The sequence below is a fragment of the Barbatula barbatula genome, assembly GCF_947034865.1.
Source record: "Barbatula barbatula genome assembly, chromosome: 8".
Lineage (NCBI taxonomy): Eukaryota > Metazoa > Chordata > Actinopteri > Cypriniformes > Nemacheilidae > Barbatula > Barbatula barbatula.
The window spans coordinates 9620600-9634566 of NC_136771.1; the positions used below are offsets into that span (position 1 = coordinate 9620600).

The 13967-nt window shown below is 42.8% G+C and overlaps 2 protein-coding genes across 2 annotated transcripts; both read left to right on the forward strand.

Annotated features, from left to right (window-relative positions):
- The first annotated feature begins 5657 nt into the window (after window positions 1–5657).
- On the forward strand, window positions 5658–7835 carry hmx1 (H6 family homeobox 1). Its single transcript, XM_079461922.1, has 2 exons — window positions 5658–6313; window positions 6909–7835. Exons 1-2 carry the CDS (start codon window positions 5941–5943, stop codon window positions 7505–7507), a joined length of 972 nt encoding a protein of 323 aa, XP_079318048.1. The 5' UTR covers window positions 5658–5940; the 3' UTR covers window positions 7508–7835.
- Window positions 7836–9228: 1393 nt separating this feature from the next.
- hmx4 (H6 family homeobox 4) lies at window positions 9229–12034 on the forward strand. Its single transcript, XM_079461923.1, has 2 exons — window positions 9229–9564; window positions 9656–12034. The coding sequence occupies exons 1-2, from the start codon at window positions 9309–9311 to the stop codon at window positions 10156–10158; spliced, it is 759 nt and encodes a 252-aa protein (XP_079318049.1). The 5' UTR covers window positions 9229–9308; the 3' UTR covers window positions 10159–12034.
- The last annotated feature ends 1933 nt before the right edge of the window (window positions 12035–13967 follow it).

Consider the following 13967-nt stretch of genomic DNA (forward strand, 5'->3'; position numbering starts at 1 on the left):
AGAATCAACCAGCCATTACAGAACCCAGCAGGCAAGATGGAGGCAAGGCGAGCGACCCAGGCTCATCGCCTACTCCGTCTACGCCAGGGCCATTCAGATGTGTTGGAGTTTGCGGACCGTTTTTTTGAGGTGGCAGGGGAGATGGTCCACAGTGAGCAGGAACAGATGGTCCTGTTCAATGGCGGCCTCAACCAACCTCTAGCGGGGTGGGAGATGCAGATGCTGAGACCGCTGGGCTTCACTGACCTGATCAGGTATGCCATGAATCGGCCGGAGCCCAGTGTCTCAGCTCAACCCAGTCTTTCCCCCCCGCTGGCCGCCATCCCCGAGGGTCGTACCATGCAAATCGGGGTTGTGGGCCTCTCCTCACACTCTGCAACCTCCACCTCATCCACCGCACCACCTCCTACAGTCTCCCCACCCGCAGTCAGCCTTGGTGGCAAGAGGGGTAGGCGAGAGTCCTGGGGGTCCTCGTCAGAGGCCTCCAACCCGGAGACAGCCACGCCTTTCACCTCCTTCCTACAGCCGACCACCAGACGGGTGGCTCGGCTGAAGAAGAAGAGGCAACGGAGGGCGGTCCCAAGTCCGGTGGTCCCGTCGAGTCCGGTGGTCCCGTCGAGTCCGGTGGTCCCGTCGAGTCCGGTGGTCCCGTCGAGTCCGGTGGTCCCGTCGAGTCCGGTGGTCCCGTCGAGTCCGGTGGTCCCGTCGAGTCCGGTGGTCCCGTCGAGTCCGGTGGTCCCGTCGAGTCCGGTGGTCCCGTCGAGTCCGGTGGTCCCGTCGAGTCCGGTGGTCCCGTCGAGTCCGGTGGTCCCGTCGAGTCCGGTGGTCCCGTCGAGTCCGGTGGTCCCGTCGAGTCCGGTGGTCCCGTCGAGTCCGGTGGTCCCGTCGAGTCCGGTGGTCCCGTCGAGTCCGGTGGTCCCGTCGAGTCCGGTGGTCCCGTCGAGTCCGGTGGTCCCGTCCCTCAGCCGGCCTTCCAGCCGGCCTCAAGTCCCGTCCCTCAGCCGGCCTTCCAGCCGGCCTCAAGTCCCGTCCCTCAGCCGGCCTTCCAGCCGGCCTCAAGTCCCGTCCCTCAGCCGGCCTTCCAGCCGGCCTCAAGTCCCGTCCCTCAGCCGGCCTTCCAGCCGGCCTCAAGTCCCGTCCCTCAGCCGGCCTTCCAGCCGGCCTCAAGTCCCGTCCCTCAGCCGGCCTTCCAGCCGGCCTCAAGTCCCGTCCCTCAGCCGGCCTTCCAGCCGGCCTCAAGTCCCGTCCCTCAGCCGGCCTTCCAGCCGGCCTCAAGTCCCGTCCCTCAGCCGGCCTTCCAGCCGGCCTCAAGTCCCGTCCCTCAGCCGGCCTTCCAGCCGGCCTCAAGTCCCGTCCCTCAGCCGGCCTTCCAGCCGGCCTCAAGTCCCGTCCCTCAGCCGGCCTTCCAGCCGGCCTCAAGTCCCGTCCCTCAGCCGGCCTTCCAGCCGGCCTCAAGTCCCGTCCCTCAGCCGGCCTTCCAGCCGGCCTCAAGCCCCGTCCCTCAGCCGGCCTTCCAGCCGGCCTCAAGCCCCGTCCCTCAGCCGGCCTTCCAGCCGGCCTCAAGCCCCGTCCCTCAGCCGGCCTTCCAGCCGGCCTCAAGCCCCGTCCCTCAGCCGGCCTTCCAGCCGGCCTCAAGCCCCGTCCCTCAGCCGGCCTTCCAGCCGGCCTCAAGCCCCGTCCCTCAGCCGGCCTTCCAGCCGGCCTCAAGCCCCGTCCCTCAGCCGGCCTTCCAGCCGGCCTCAAGCCCCGTCCCTCAGCCGGCCTTCCAGCCGGCCTCAAGCCCCGTTCCTCAGCCGGCCTTCCAGCCGGCCTCAAGCCCCGTTCCTCAGCCGGCCTTCCAGCCGGCCTCAAGCCCCGTTCCTCAGCCGGCCTTCCAGCCGGCCTCAAGCCATGTTCCTCAGCCGGGGACTCCTAGAGCCCCTGGGACTTCGCGCTCTCGAGCGCCGCCCCCCAGGGTGTCCCCTAAGTCCCCTGGGACTCCGCGCTGCCGAGCGCCAGGGACAAAAACTGTTCCCCCTTATCCCAACCCCTTTGGACTTCCCCCCATGGACTCATGTGTTCCCCCCATGAACTTTGTTGTTCCCCCTCCCCCCCTCCCTTGTTTGTTATTTTTAGTATGTCACCCTAACCCTTTTATCATGTATTCTTGTATGCCCCTAATTTTGTTTACCATGTTTTGTTGGATGTTGTCTGTTTCCCAGTCGGTCTTGTCTCGTTAGTCTGCTCCCTTGGTGAAGGCCAGGGGGCGTTCATTAAGGGGGGGGGTTCTGTCATGATTCTGCCTGCTCTTGTCTTGATTTTCTGGTCTAGGGGCAGAATCATGACAGACCCACGTGTTTTATGTGGAGAGAAACATATTATTGTCAATCAGGACATAATATGCGTTCTCTCCTGTCTCGTCATTTGGCCCCGCCCCTCTCGTTCCTAGTATAGCTTTCCTCCTGTGTCGCATTACCCACTCCTGCCCATCGTTATCTCCTTTGTTAGTCTCCCTATATAATACCCTCTTGTCCATTGTCTTGTGCTGGTTGATTGTACCTGTATACTTGTAATCCCTGTACATGGTCCCTGCTAGTGTGTGTAGTTCAAGTTCCTGGTTCCTGTATCGTGTATGTTTAGTTCAAGTTCCTTGTTTGTATTTCTAGTAGTTTGTTTTTCTAGTAGTTTGTTTTTGCCCCCCATGTGGGAAGTATTTGTTTTCAGTGTTGGATTTTAGTTTGTCAGTGTTTTCCCCCCATCGCGGGTGTTTGCTTTGTGTTTATTATTTATTAAAACCTGATTAACCCCTTCATCCCCGTGTCTGCCTGCACTTGGGTTCTCTGTCACAGTTCATGACAGACAAGTTGAGAGTAAACCAAGCTGATCTAGGTCATGTGTCTGTTAAGACCCTCTATTCATAAAGTACTATTATTTCCCAGAAGAGAGCGTATAGACTGAGCTATCATAACATGCCTAGAGGAAAAGATGGAGAGATGGAGGCACAGTGATTCACCTGATTCTGATCATTTGGCATGGTTTCCTTTATTTAGTTATTTCCATGAGGGCAACGTGTTATATAATATTGTTGTTAAGAAACATTGGATGAGTCCATTAGGCACGTGTCTTAGGAAATACCAACATCATGTTAACAGAAGACAAATGGGGGAGGATAAATCCACGTGCAGAGAACGAAGTGTGACATTTAAAGGAAGACAAAGAGGGCAAAGGGTAGTTCAATAAATGGAAGGGAAATAATTTGTGTTGAAAGAGAAAAATAAGAGAGGGAAAGCTTAAACGCTCTGAATACTGGTCAGCAGTGTGAAAAGGCCGTGCCAGTCTGGATAAGGATCAGTGGGGCTACATGGCCATAAGGCCAGGGGCTGTCTGTCCAAACATACAGGGGGTCGAACTGGGTGCCATATCAGAGAGAGTGCCGGAGTACACACAGTAATACGAGCTAAATAATCTACCCAACTCTCTTCACACCACTTTTTACCGTTCTTATGCTTTACCTTTAAGAGAAAGAAAGAGAACAACAGTCAAGCCATCAAACCCGCAGTCAATGGATTTGGTGTGATTTCAAGAAAACAAATTGAGTTTATTTACATCATTGTAAGAATCCTAAACCTTAAAATCATATAATAAATGTGTGTGCACTTGTTGCTGTTGATATTGTTATTTTTGATGCCTTTTGCAGGACCCATCTGGTTGAACCAGATTGCCTGCAACAACATACTTTTTCTTATAAACTGTAAAAATGAAGGAAGGATTGAACTAAGGGAGTATTTATTTCCCATTTGGAGCCTAAATATATATGGGGCCTTAAAAATTGTGCAATCGTGAAAATACAAATAAGAGAGAAGGATATATACAACTGTGAAATTGATAATAAATTGATAAAAAAGGCTTTTAAAATTAGCCCAAATGTTTACTATTGAATGTTTTTACCCCGCATTTATTTTGCAAAAAAGAAAGAAAATATTCGATTTCACCTTCAGGGGGAAAAAGGATAAAGTTACAGTTGTAAAAACAACTGTAAACTGCAAAATGTTATAAATGCAATGAAATCCATTTTTAACAACATATGTATCTTCAAAATTAGGGAAGGACGATCCGTATTAGTGAAATTAATATCAGTAAAAATTGCAGTGGAAATTTAAATGTTGCAAAATACACGTACATTGTTTTCACAATTTGCATAGCTACTTAATTTGTCCAAAACACAAATTTACAGAAAAAGCAAGGCATAACAGACAGCTAGCTAATAAATGTAAAGATATTTAATATTCATATTTACTTTTATTTCTCACTAAACAAACAAAAATAACGGGACATTTAAAAAAATGCTATTATAGATACTAGATTACGAAAAACAAATTGATTGTATTGTTTGCATCTACTTTCCGAACAGAGAAATCAACATTCGTTGGTTAACCCTCATATTTTTTTCTTATTTTGTCAATACATATTTCTGTGAAACGTTTGTTAAATAAGATGTAGTAACTTCGTTGCATGTTTAGACATTAGAAATATTAAAGCATAACATTTGTTAAAGTATTACAAAGTTGGAAAATTTGAAATGTGACATCGGTAGCTGTTTCTGTTAGGGCTATTTAGTAGTATGGCACTGTTTAAGCCACAAGAAAAGAAGAAATAACTATCGTATCTTCTGACATCTTATTTCTTAAACATATTACCGCATTTCTTTTGTAATTATTTCATTGGTGTCTTTATTAAGAAGCTGATACTCACATGCTAACGGACTGGAAGTAATAATTTTTTGTTCTATTCTTTAGCTAATAACATTTTATTAAGCCAAATATATGATTTAACATCACCGAACCAACTGTGCCATTGTTATTAAGTAATTTTTGTAAGATTTAGTGTGCAAACTAAAAAGTGGTAACGTGCAACTGTTACCTTAGAGTGAATTTCTACTTTTCCATCTCTAAAAAAATCTTTCGTTGGTGTAACAATATAATCAGATGAATTATATAAATTAACATTTTCCTTACATAAAATATAAAATATAACTAGATGTAAAACCGTAAAAAACTTTTTAAGCTTCCTGAAAAACCTTTTTCAAATGCTCAGTTCATAGTTTCATGCTTTTTAGCGCTTAACAGTCCTCAATATGAATTGTTTGGCTCCAAAAAAATATATAAGACTACTTGGTAAACTACTGGTTCTATTTCATTTAAATTACGAGACGTGCTTGCTTACAAATGGCATACTTAAAAGAGAACAACCATGGATCAACTGACTCACATGTTTAAACAGGACAAAAAAAGATCTAACAACGGATTACATAGGTCCAATAATGCCATGCCATATATTGCGATTTATCGTTAATCTCGAAAGAAATATTTTAAATAAATGTCATGGGTCAGTAACTGAGTATATCATACAATGAAGGGTGACCTAAATAACTTGGTATCAACGAGACAATGAGTTCCAACGAAATACAGAATGATTTATAGTTTAAATATATTATTTCCCTCATTAATATGCTTTAACCAACACAGAATATTCTGGGATACCCCAAAGAACATTGTATCATTGGTTGTGTCCGGTGTGCTTTAACGTCGTTGTGATGTAGCGACTCATCCGACCAATAGACGGTGCAGCATCCGACTCGGCGAGATCCCCAGCTGACGCGACGCGCGGAACCACTGTCTGAACTTTGATTTGCTCCCTAATTGACCCACATAAAGCCTTCAGTGACAGGGCTTTCTCCGACCCCGAGGCACGATCAGAGGCGAAGGCGAATTGGAGGCCGGTAATACCCTTTCATGAGAAATCCCATTTGCTATTGTGATCGTCCAATAGCAGTTTTCCCTCAGCTTGTTAAGCTTTGACTAGACTTGGATTTTTCTTTACTACAACTCCGCTTCCGTAGACGCACTGAGGATTTAATCACGCTAAAGAGATGGTTGAGCGGGGGAACCGTGAGGGAAATGAATGCTTACTTTTCGCGTACAAGTATTAAGCGAACCACCAAGCTTGTGCTGTAGCCTACTTTTTGCACGAGAAATGCATGACAAAATCCCACAGCGACATACATCCCCGTCATCGAGGAGCTCGTCGTTTTTCATCGAGAATTTACTTGGTTGCTGTAGGACAGAGCCATCTGTCCGTCCCGTAAAGGAAAATGGTGTCGCGGAGAATAAGAGCGAGATGTTTAATGTGGGCAACACTGAAGCGCATCGAAAAGAAATACGCAGACGAGCATTTAGCCCAGACTTGAAAACAGAGATGTGTCGGAGGGCACAGTCACCTCTGGACTGGTATGGACGGGGCACCTCCAACTTAAACGCTGCAGAACGTCCAGAAAGTAAGTTAATGGAAATATCAACTTGTTTATTGGTCAAATTGTTTAATGATACAGCATCAAGTCATAGATGTGTGAACATTTATAAAAGGGATGTTTAAACTGGACAGTGGTTTAAAAATGTATTTTATGGGCTCATCAGACGAGAAGGGCTTTGGATGACATTGTCACTTGCTCCTTCCCAGCAATAAAGCTTATAGACTCAGAAGAGATTAACTCTCCCGATTCAATTATACAACATGTATAGATACAACGATCCTAATTGTCGGTCCACATAGGCTTAAAGCCTAATTGGGTAAAACCAACAAAAGAAGCCCGAATGCGCCCAGGAGGCAGCCGAGTGGCAACGGAAGACTTCCCAAACTCGTTAAGGGTTTAAGAGTGCAATTGGTTTGTCTGATTAGTTAACCCTGTAGAGCTGCGAAAGCCCCAGAGAGAGTTGGCTGCGTAAAGACGCACACACTTGTTCACTAGCCTTAAGAGGTTATTTACGATAGAGATTGCTAGTATTGCATGGGGGAATTTGGTTGATGAAATATATGGAACACGCATTTTTATTTCAAAGGAAATCACTTATTTTATTTTAATCATTATCCAGGTCAAGCAGAGCAAATGCGCAATCCCGTTGAAAACTGCCCCTCTGCCCCCAGCGACAGAGACACCCCCGTGTTTTCTGAGGTCCCTGGTGAAGCAGCGCACAGAACGAATAGCGAGTGTATGGATGACGAAAGTGAGGAAGCACAACTCCTCGATGCGCGTTCTTGTCCCGACACACCCGAGCCCTGCTCCGCCCGCAAGAAAAAGACACGGACCGTGTTTAGCAGAAGCCAAGTCTTCCAACTTGAGTCAACCTTCGACATGAAGAGATACCTGAGCAGCTCTGAGCGCGCTGGCCTTGCTGCCTCTTTGCACCTGACCGAGACGCAGGTGAAAATCTGGTTCCAGAACCGCCGAAATAAATGGAAACGACAACTGGCCGCAGATTTGGAGGCTGCTAACTTTAACCACAGCTCCCAACGGATCGTACGGGTGCCCATCCTGTACCACGATAAAACTGCACCCATGTCGACAATCAGCTTTAACGTGTCCCAAGTCTCGCCACCAATCATGGGCTTCTCGAATTCCGTTAACTATCCATTGACATCCTTTGCGCATTCAATGAATTTGTTGACATCGCATATGACAGGCCTCGTCTGACTTTGATTCTGGTGATTGATAAAAATACTGACATTTGAATGGTGCAATAACTGATCAAAAAACTGCTGCAAAACTGCAGTCTTGATGTCCACTGCATCCAAAAAAAACGGATCGTGAATACACATTACAAGATAAAGAAGTTTGTTTATTGTGCCTATTGTCTGTTAAAAGTATACACTCTTGCATGGGGGCCCTCGCCTATATGTAAATATAAAGGGAACACTTGCTTTGTGCAAAATATATTTTTATTCAGAAACACATTTTTAAACGTTTTGTCACTTTTTCACATGATAACTTTGTATAGCTAATAAAGGAATCACGTAATTGCAAGTATGAATTTCTGCTGTGAATGTCCATAAAAGGGCAGCACTTATCATGCTAGCCTGTATTGCAATATATGTATTCATATTATATTACATGTGTGCACGTGATGTCCTATTTACTTAGTTTTATGGACAATGAGTAAACCAATTACCAAAATAATGTGCAGCCATATTATGCCTCATTCACAAAGAAACGTGAGGTAGTAAAAAGCCTTTGCAACTAAACTGGAAAAGGGATAATCAGTGCAAAGCAGTGCCTAATATTATAAGAGGAGTTTCCTTAATTTAAAATAGAACATTTAAAATAAAACACAACATTTTGGCCATCTCAAAAAGATTCTCAAATCTCACGATTATCTCAAACCGCCTGCCTTTTCGGGAAGGAAAATAGTTACACTTTTGTCGATAACAATAGAACAGATTTAACCATGACAAAACAAGTCACAGTCTCCAATTTATTTTATCAATACCACACTATTATTATTAGAAGTTATATCCAAGTTTTTTTAAAATCCACAGTGGAATAAGGTGGGTCTCCCAAAGTCAAGGTTGAGCACAAAACCAAGTTTAATCTAATAAATGATTATCAATTACAATGGTTTAGGTATTTGGTTGTCCCTTCAACGTAAACTTCATTACTCTGAGAAAACGTGTGTATTTTCTCGACATATTTCCATTTTAAATATTTTGGAGGATCCTGAGACAGATTATATAAAAATGTTTTATAATTATATGACATGAAAAATAGTTCGTATGCATTTTTGCCTGTGTGCAGCTCTGCGTGGCCAGTAAATAATGGAAATAATAGAATATAATAAACAACAATGATATTTACATTATTGTAAATACTAAAAGACTTATAGAACTTAAGCACACAATGACACAGACTTAGAACTGAACGTGCCAGTGTGTTATAAACATTTTAAATGAAATATCCATGGTGCTTTAGTAAAATTCACTTGTAAGAAATAGATCAACGTTAACTTGATGGTTGATTATACGCATAGTAAATATGTTGAATATTTAATATATTTGAAATATATTCGACTGTAAAACTAAATACTATGCAGTTGCTGTAATTCATTAAATGGGAACCGAAAGTTCAACTTAAATGACATTTCAAAGCCTTCGCTACATTGACCTCCCTTTCTTCTCAAATTGGCACCGCGCGGCAGCAGTGGGCACAAAAAACAAACAAATGCAATGAACCCCGAATTCGCTGTCCTATTCCTAAAAGTGCTCATTAATATAGTAAGCAGAGTAGAACATAAATTGAATTATACGTGTGCCAGATGTCCGGATAGGTCTGAGCTTAACTCCCACCCTCTTCTGCCATTGGCCGCCGTGCTCTGTGATTCTCGTGACCAATAAACGGTGTAGAATCGTATTCTTCCGGTCAGTGGACTAACATTCTAGGAAAACGCAGCAGGACGGCGCATCGTGGAGCGATGGTGTTTGGAGCATCGAGACGTTAGTTTATGAAACGGCAAAAAAGGTACCGGAGAGGGACCCCGCATCCAACGGAGAATATGAGCAAAGAGGGCGCGTTATGCCGACCCGCTTCTTTGAAGTTTACCATCGACAATATCCTTAGCTCCAAGCCGAGTAGCAGAAACTTTGACAGCTGTCATTCAAACACATCGCTTGTAGTCTGTCGGGATGGCTGTCTGCATCACCCGGGAGAGATCGAGGATCCACGCAAAGAAGGATCAGATGCAAATCTTCATGTCATCGGTAAGATATTGCATTAAGCATGCCAACCCGTTTAACACCTATCGACTTGTAATGGCTAGATAAATATTGATAGCGTTTGCCTGATTTACAGATAAGGTCAACAGGGATGGCGGCGTGGACGAGCTCAAACCCGTCGATACGCGCAGCGAGAGTACGGACAGCTGCGACGACGCGCAACAGAAAAACGGAAAGAAGAATAAACTGATGACGAAAAAGAAAACGCGCACTATATTTTCCAAAAGACAGATTTTCCAGCTGGAATCTACGTTTGACATGAAACGCTATCTGAGTAGCGCGGAACGAGCGTGCCTGGCGAACTCTTTGCAACTCACCGAGACTCAAGTCAAAATCTGGTTTCAGAATCGACGGAATAAATTAAAAAGGCAACTGTCAACTGAACTGGAAGGACCGAATAGCGATTTCGGCGATATCGGAAAGACGGTACCTATTCCGACTATATATAAAGAGAATAGTCTGATTGGAAGATGCATGCTTCCAATGCCCCTGCCAGTCGTATATCCTGGAGGTAGCGCGCCTTACTTTTATTTCTCAAATCCCAGCAAGTATTTCAGCCTGTTCGATGGAGATATTTGACTCACGAAACTTAAACACAGAGACAGTTTTCTTAGCTTTTCCTACAAAACAGACATTTACCGGCCGGCTTACATTTGGATAAGCGTTGGTCTGTTTATGTGTTTTGCTCAAAATGTTGAGCGTCAGGAAAGGAGCTGGCCTAAATTTCTATGCAAATCCGAATTTATTTATTGTAAGCTGTAAACATTTCATTTAAAATATAACACCTAGCATATTCTACCCATTTGTGTAGAGTGAGCAGCCATACTGACAGAAATGCCAGTGCCAATCACCCTAGCAGGGAACTATAGCCTAACACAAATTTACTGTTTACATTCTATTATTGTTATTATTATCATTATTATTATTACAAACACATTTTCGCCAAAGATTGATTATCGATGCATGCATTTGTATTTTAAATATGCCTCTATTTTTAAATGAGCGCAATTAAAACATATTTAAGTGAATGTATTGGTTATTTTACATTTAACGCATGCTTTTTTTGTTTATTCCTTTTGCGGTTTTGTTCCTTAACACCATAAAGGTCGATTAAGTATCATCATGTTTTATCGAGTGTCATTAAATTCTATGTTTCACACTTGCTTTAAATGAAAGCTTTTGTGTCTTGGCTTTTTTAACGGTGTACCTCTGTAGGTTTGTTCCTTGGTTGATTTTAGTTATAACCTTTGGTATTGTGTTAGATTAAACTCATAAATCGTATTAGCGGCGTCATGCAGTCGAGTGTTGTAGGAATTATGTACGAAAGGCAAATTGGTAAAATTAGGCTTTGCAGGCAAAAAGACTCACTGTAAAACAACTGTCCTGAACCAAGCGCATTATACCCTCAATAAATCTTAGGTTACAGCTGTGAATTCTGATTCCACCTTCACATGAATTAGAAAAAGGTTGTTGTACCAAAAAGATTTAAAAGAAATGCATGCAAACGAAACGTAAACGAGTACAGATAAAGTTCCAAGTACAATTTTAATAGGCTAAACTTCCATGATATGTTTGACAGGCCTGATTGCTTTGGATGATTGTTAGTGTTTATTGTAAACTATAGGGTAACTTCTCAACAAGAATGCTTCGTGCCATAACAGAACTTTACACTTTAAGCACGCCTATGGCAATTTAATAGTTTAACAGTAACAATTTACACGAGAATACAACTGAAATAAAACAATAACAAAAACATTTAGACACAAATATACTCATTCGTGGCTTACAACGCTATGATCGACAACACAGGGTGAGTTTTCATTAATGGATGAGATGACGTTTGGTCATTATTTAGAGTCTGAAAATGACATGATTTTGCCATTAATACATTTCTCGAATCCCCATTACTACTGAGGTCACGTTAGGCCACGGACGGTCAGGGACTGAAACCTAATGAGGCGTCTGTTGTCATTTGGGTACAGCTTTACCATTCACTAGGTTCTTGACCTTAATTAATTTTTCAGCCGTCTGCACGCAGTTTCTTTTTTAAAATGATATTGTCTATGTGGTCTAAAATAAATAACCACCCAATTTAGGCAACAATATTAAAAGTTGAAGGTATTTGGAATAGTGTAGGGTATGTGCTTAGATAACAACACGATTGTGCCGGCAAAACCGCGGAGAAAAACATTCGTTTACATTAAATTAAAGGACTGCAATGATTAGCTGATCTAATCTAAGTATTTTGGAAACTTAAAACCATTAAATATCCATGTAGAATAGACAACTAATTTGTCTTAATAGATAAAAGAAGTGGAGATTTGAATTTGTAATTGTTTATACAAAGCACTTCAAAACCCTGACGAAAACATTAACATCTGTACAAAATATAATTATAAATATAAATTGTATAATGTTAAATCAAAAGCGTATTTCAATAAACTTGGCTACATCCTTATTTCTAAGTTTGTGATTTCGTAGCATCTCCTTTTCGTTGCTTTATCTTAAGTTATAAGCCTACACCAATTCATTCACATCCAACAGTGTAAATTATTGTTTACAGAAAACATTTACAAAACTACGTAAAATCGAGTACAAAAATAGGTAATAAGTCTTTTTAATAAAAAGTTAATAATATTAAGCTTCACGTGGACATAATGACCATAGGTGGGTGACAAAGTTTTTTTTTTTCTTGAAGTACTTTCTTGCAAGGATGAAACAACTTAATTTGCTGCCCTCCAGTTCTGAGTGTAAAGAATATAACTTAAATAGATCTGGATCAATGTATTTCAGTGAGGAATATATTAGGGAGTGTCAGCATCACAAAAAAATTCCCTGTGCATCCATTTGAACTACAGGATCAGTCAAAACATCATTAAAACTAACTTTTTAGATGGATCGATAGGCCCATCTACCCCAGTGTCAATCAGTCTAATACACAGAAGTATTTCTGCATAGGTCTCAGATGTATCCAGACCCTCTTAGGCCTCTTCAGTGTTAGGGCAAAGTACAGAGATGCTGCACACTTCCCCAAAGCTTCATTTTAGGCTGGTTGGGGCATTGTCAGGGAAAGACTTTGATTGGTTGTGAGGTGACAAGCTAATCACTGGGACTTCAGTATTGGATATCTAACTCCAGCCCATCTATCGCATTAACGCATGGGATCTGTTAATGGTCTAGTGTCTGCATATATAAGTAAGCGGGAGGGGGGTAAGCAGACTTCCTGTCTCTGTATGAGAGAGAGATGTCTCAAAACGGGGAGAACACCTTCTGTCATTCTGCACTTTGCTCCAAAACCACAAGGTTCAAATGACCTTCCACCCCTCCACTTTATAGCACTGCCCTCTCTCCACACCCCCTATACATTTCTACCAGTCCCATGGTCAAAAGGAGGAGAAAAATCCATTAACACCATGGCCTGATCAAAGAAGCCACAACGCAAACATGCCATATGTACAGGTTTAAAGGTATCAGTAACTACAGCGGGTTATAGATGCTCTTGCGATGATTGATGTTACTGTTAACTATAGAATAAAATAAGGTTTTGAGTTTCACAAGTCACGCTTTGTTATTGTTCAGTTTGTTGATTTATTTTAAATATAAACACACATCTCGTATAAGTAAATCCCTTTCATTTTAATTCACAAATTCTGTCAAATGGCACCACAGTCTCCATCCATTTCATAAAAAGGTTACATTTAAAATTCTGTCATAAATTACTCACCTTTAAGTTGTTCCAAACCTGTATAAAATTATTGGTTCTGATGAACGCAAAGAACGATATTTGGAAAATGTTAGCAACTTATATTTCTGGGGCTACCAAAGTAGAAAGAATTATTGTATAATTTTTGGCTCTTTTGATATTTTGAAGAACTTAGGAAAACAAACAGTTGTGGGGCACTTTTGACAGCCATTTGTATTTTCTCTACAATGGTACTTATGAGGCCCCAGTTGCTTACATTCTTTCAACAGAACAAAGAAATATACAGTATCAAGTTTTGGAATAACTTGAGTTGGAGTAATTAATGACAGAATGTCTCATTTTTGGGTGAACCATCGCTTTAAGGGTTTTGATTATCAACCAACTTTTTGATTATCGACCAACTTTCCTGTCAGCCAGAAACAGTAAGCACGTGTGTCTGTGACAGTGTAAAGGTGTGTGTGCATTAGTAAGTGTGTCAGGGTGTTTGGGTCCCGGAGATAGCATCTCCTAAAGTGGCCTCATGTCGGCCGCCAGAGACTCTCACATTTCCAAGTGCTCTGATGATTGTGCTTGACAACAGCAGCCTGTGAGGCACCTGAGCTCTGGAAGCAGACAAGCTGTCTGCGTGATTGACAGCTGATACAGGAAGGGGTGCAGCTGACTGTTTAAAGGTGATTATGTAGAC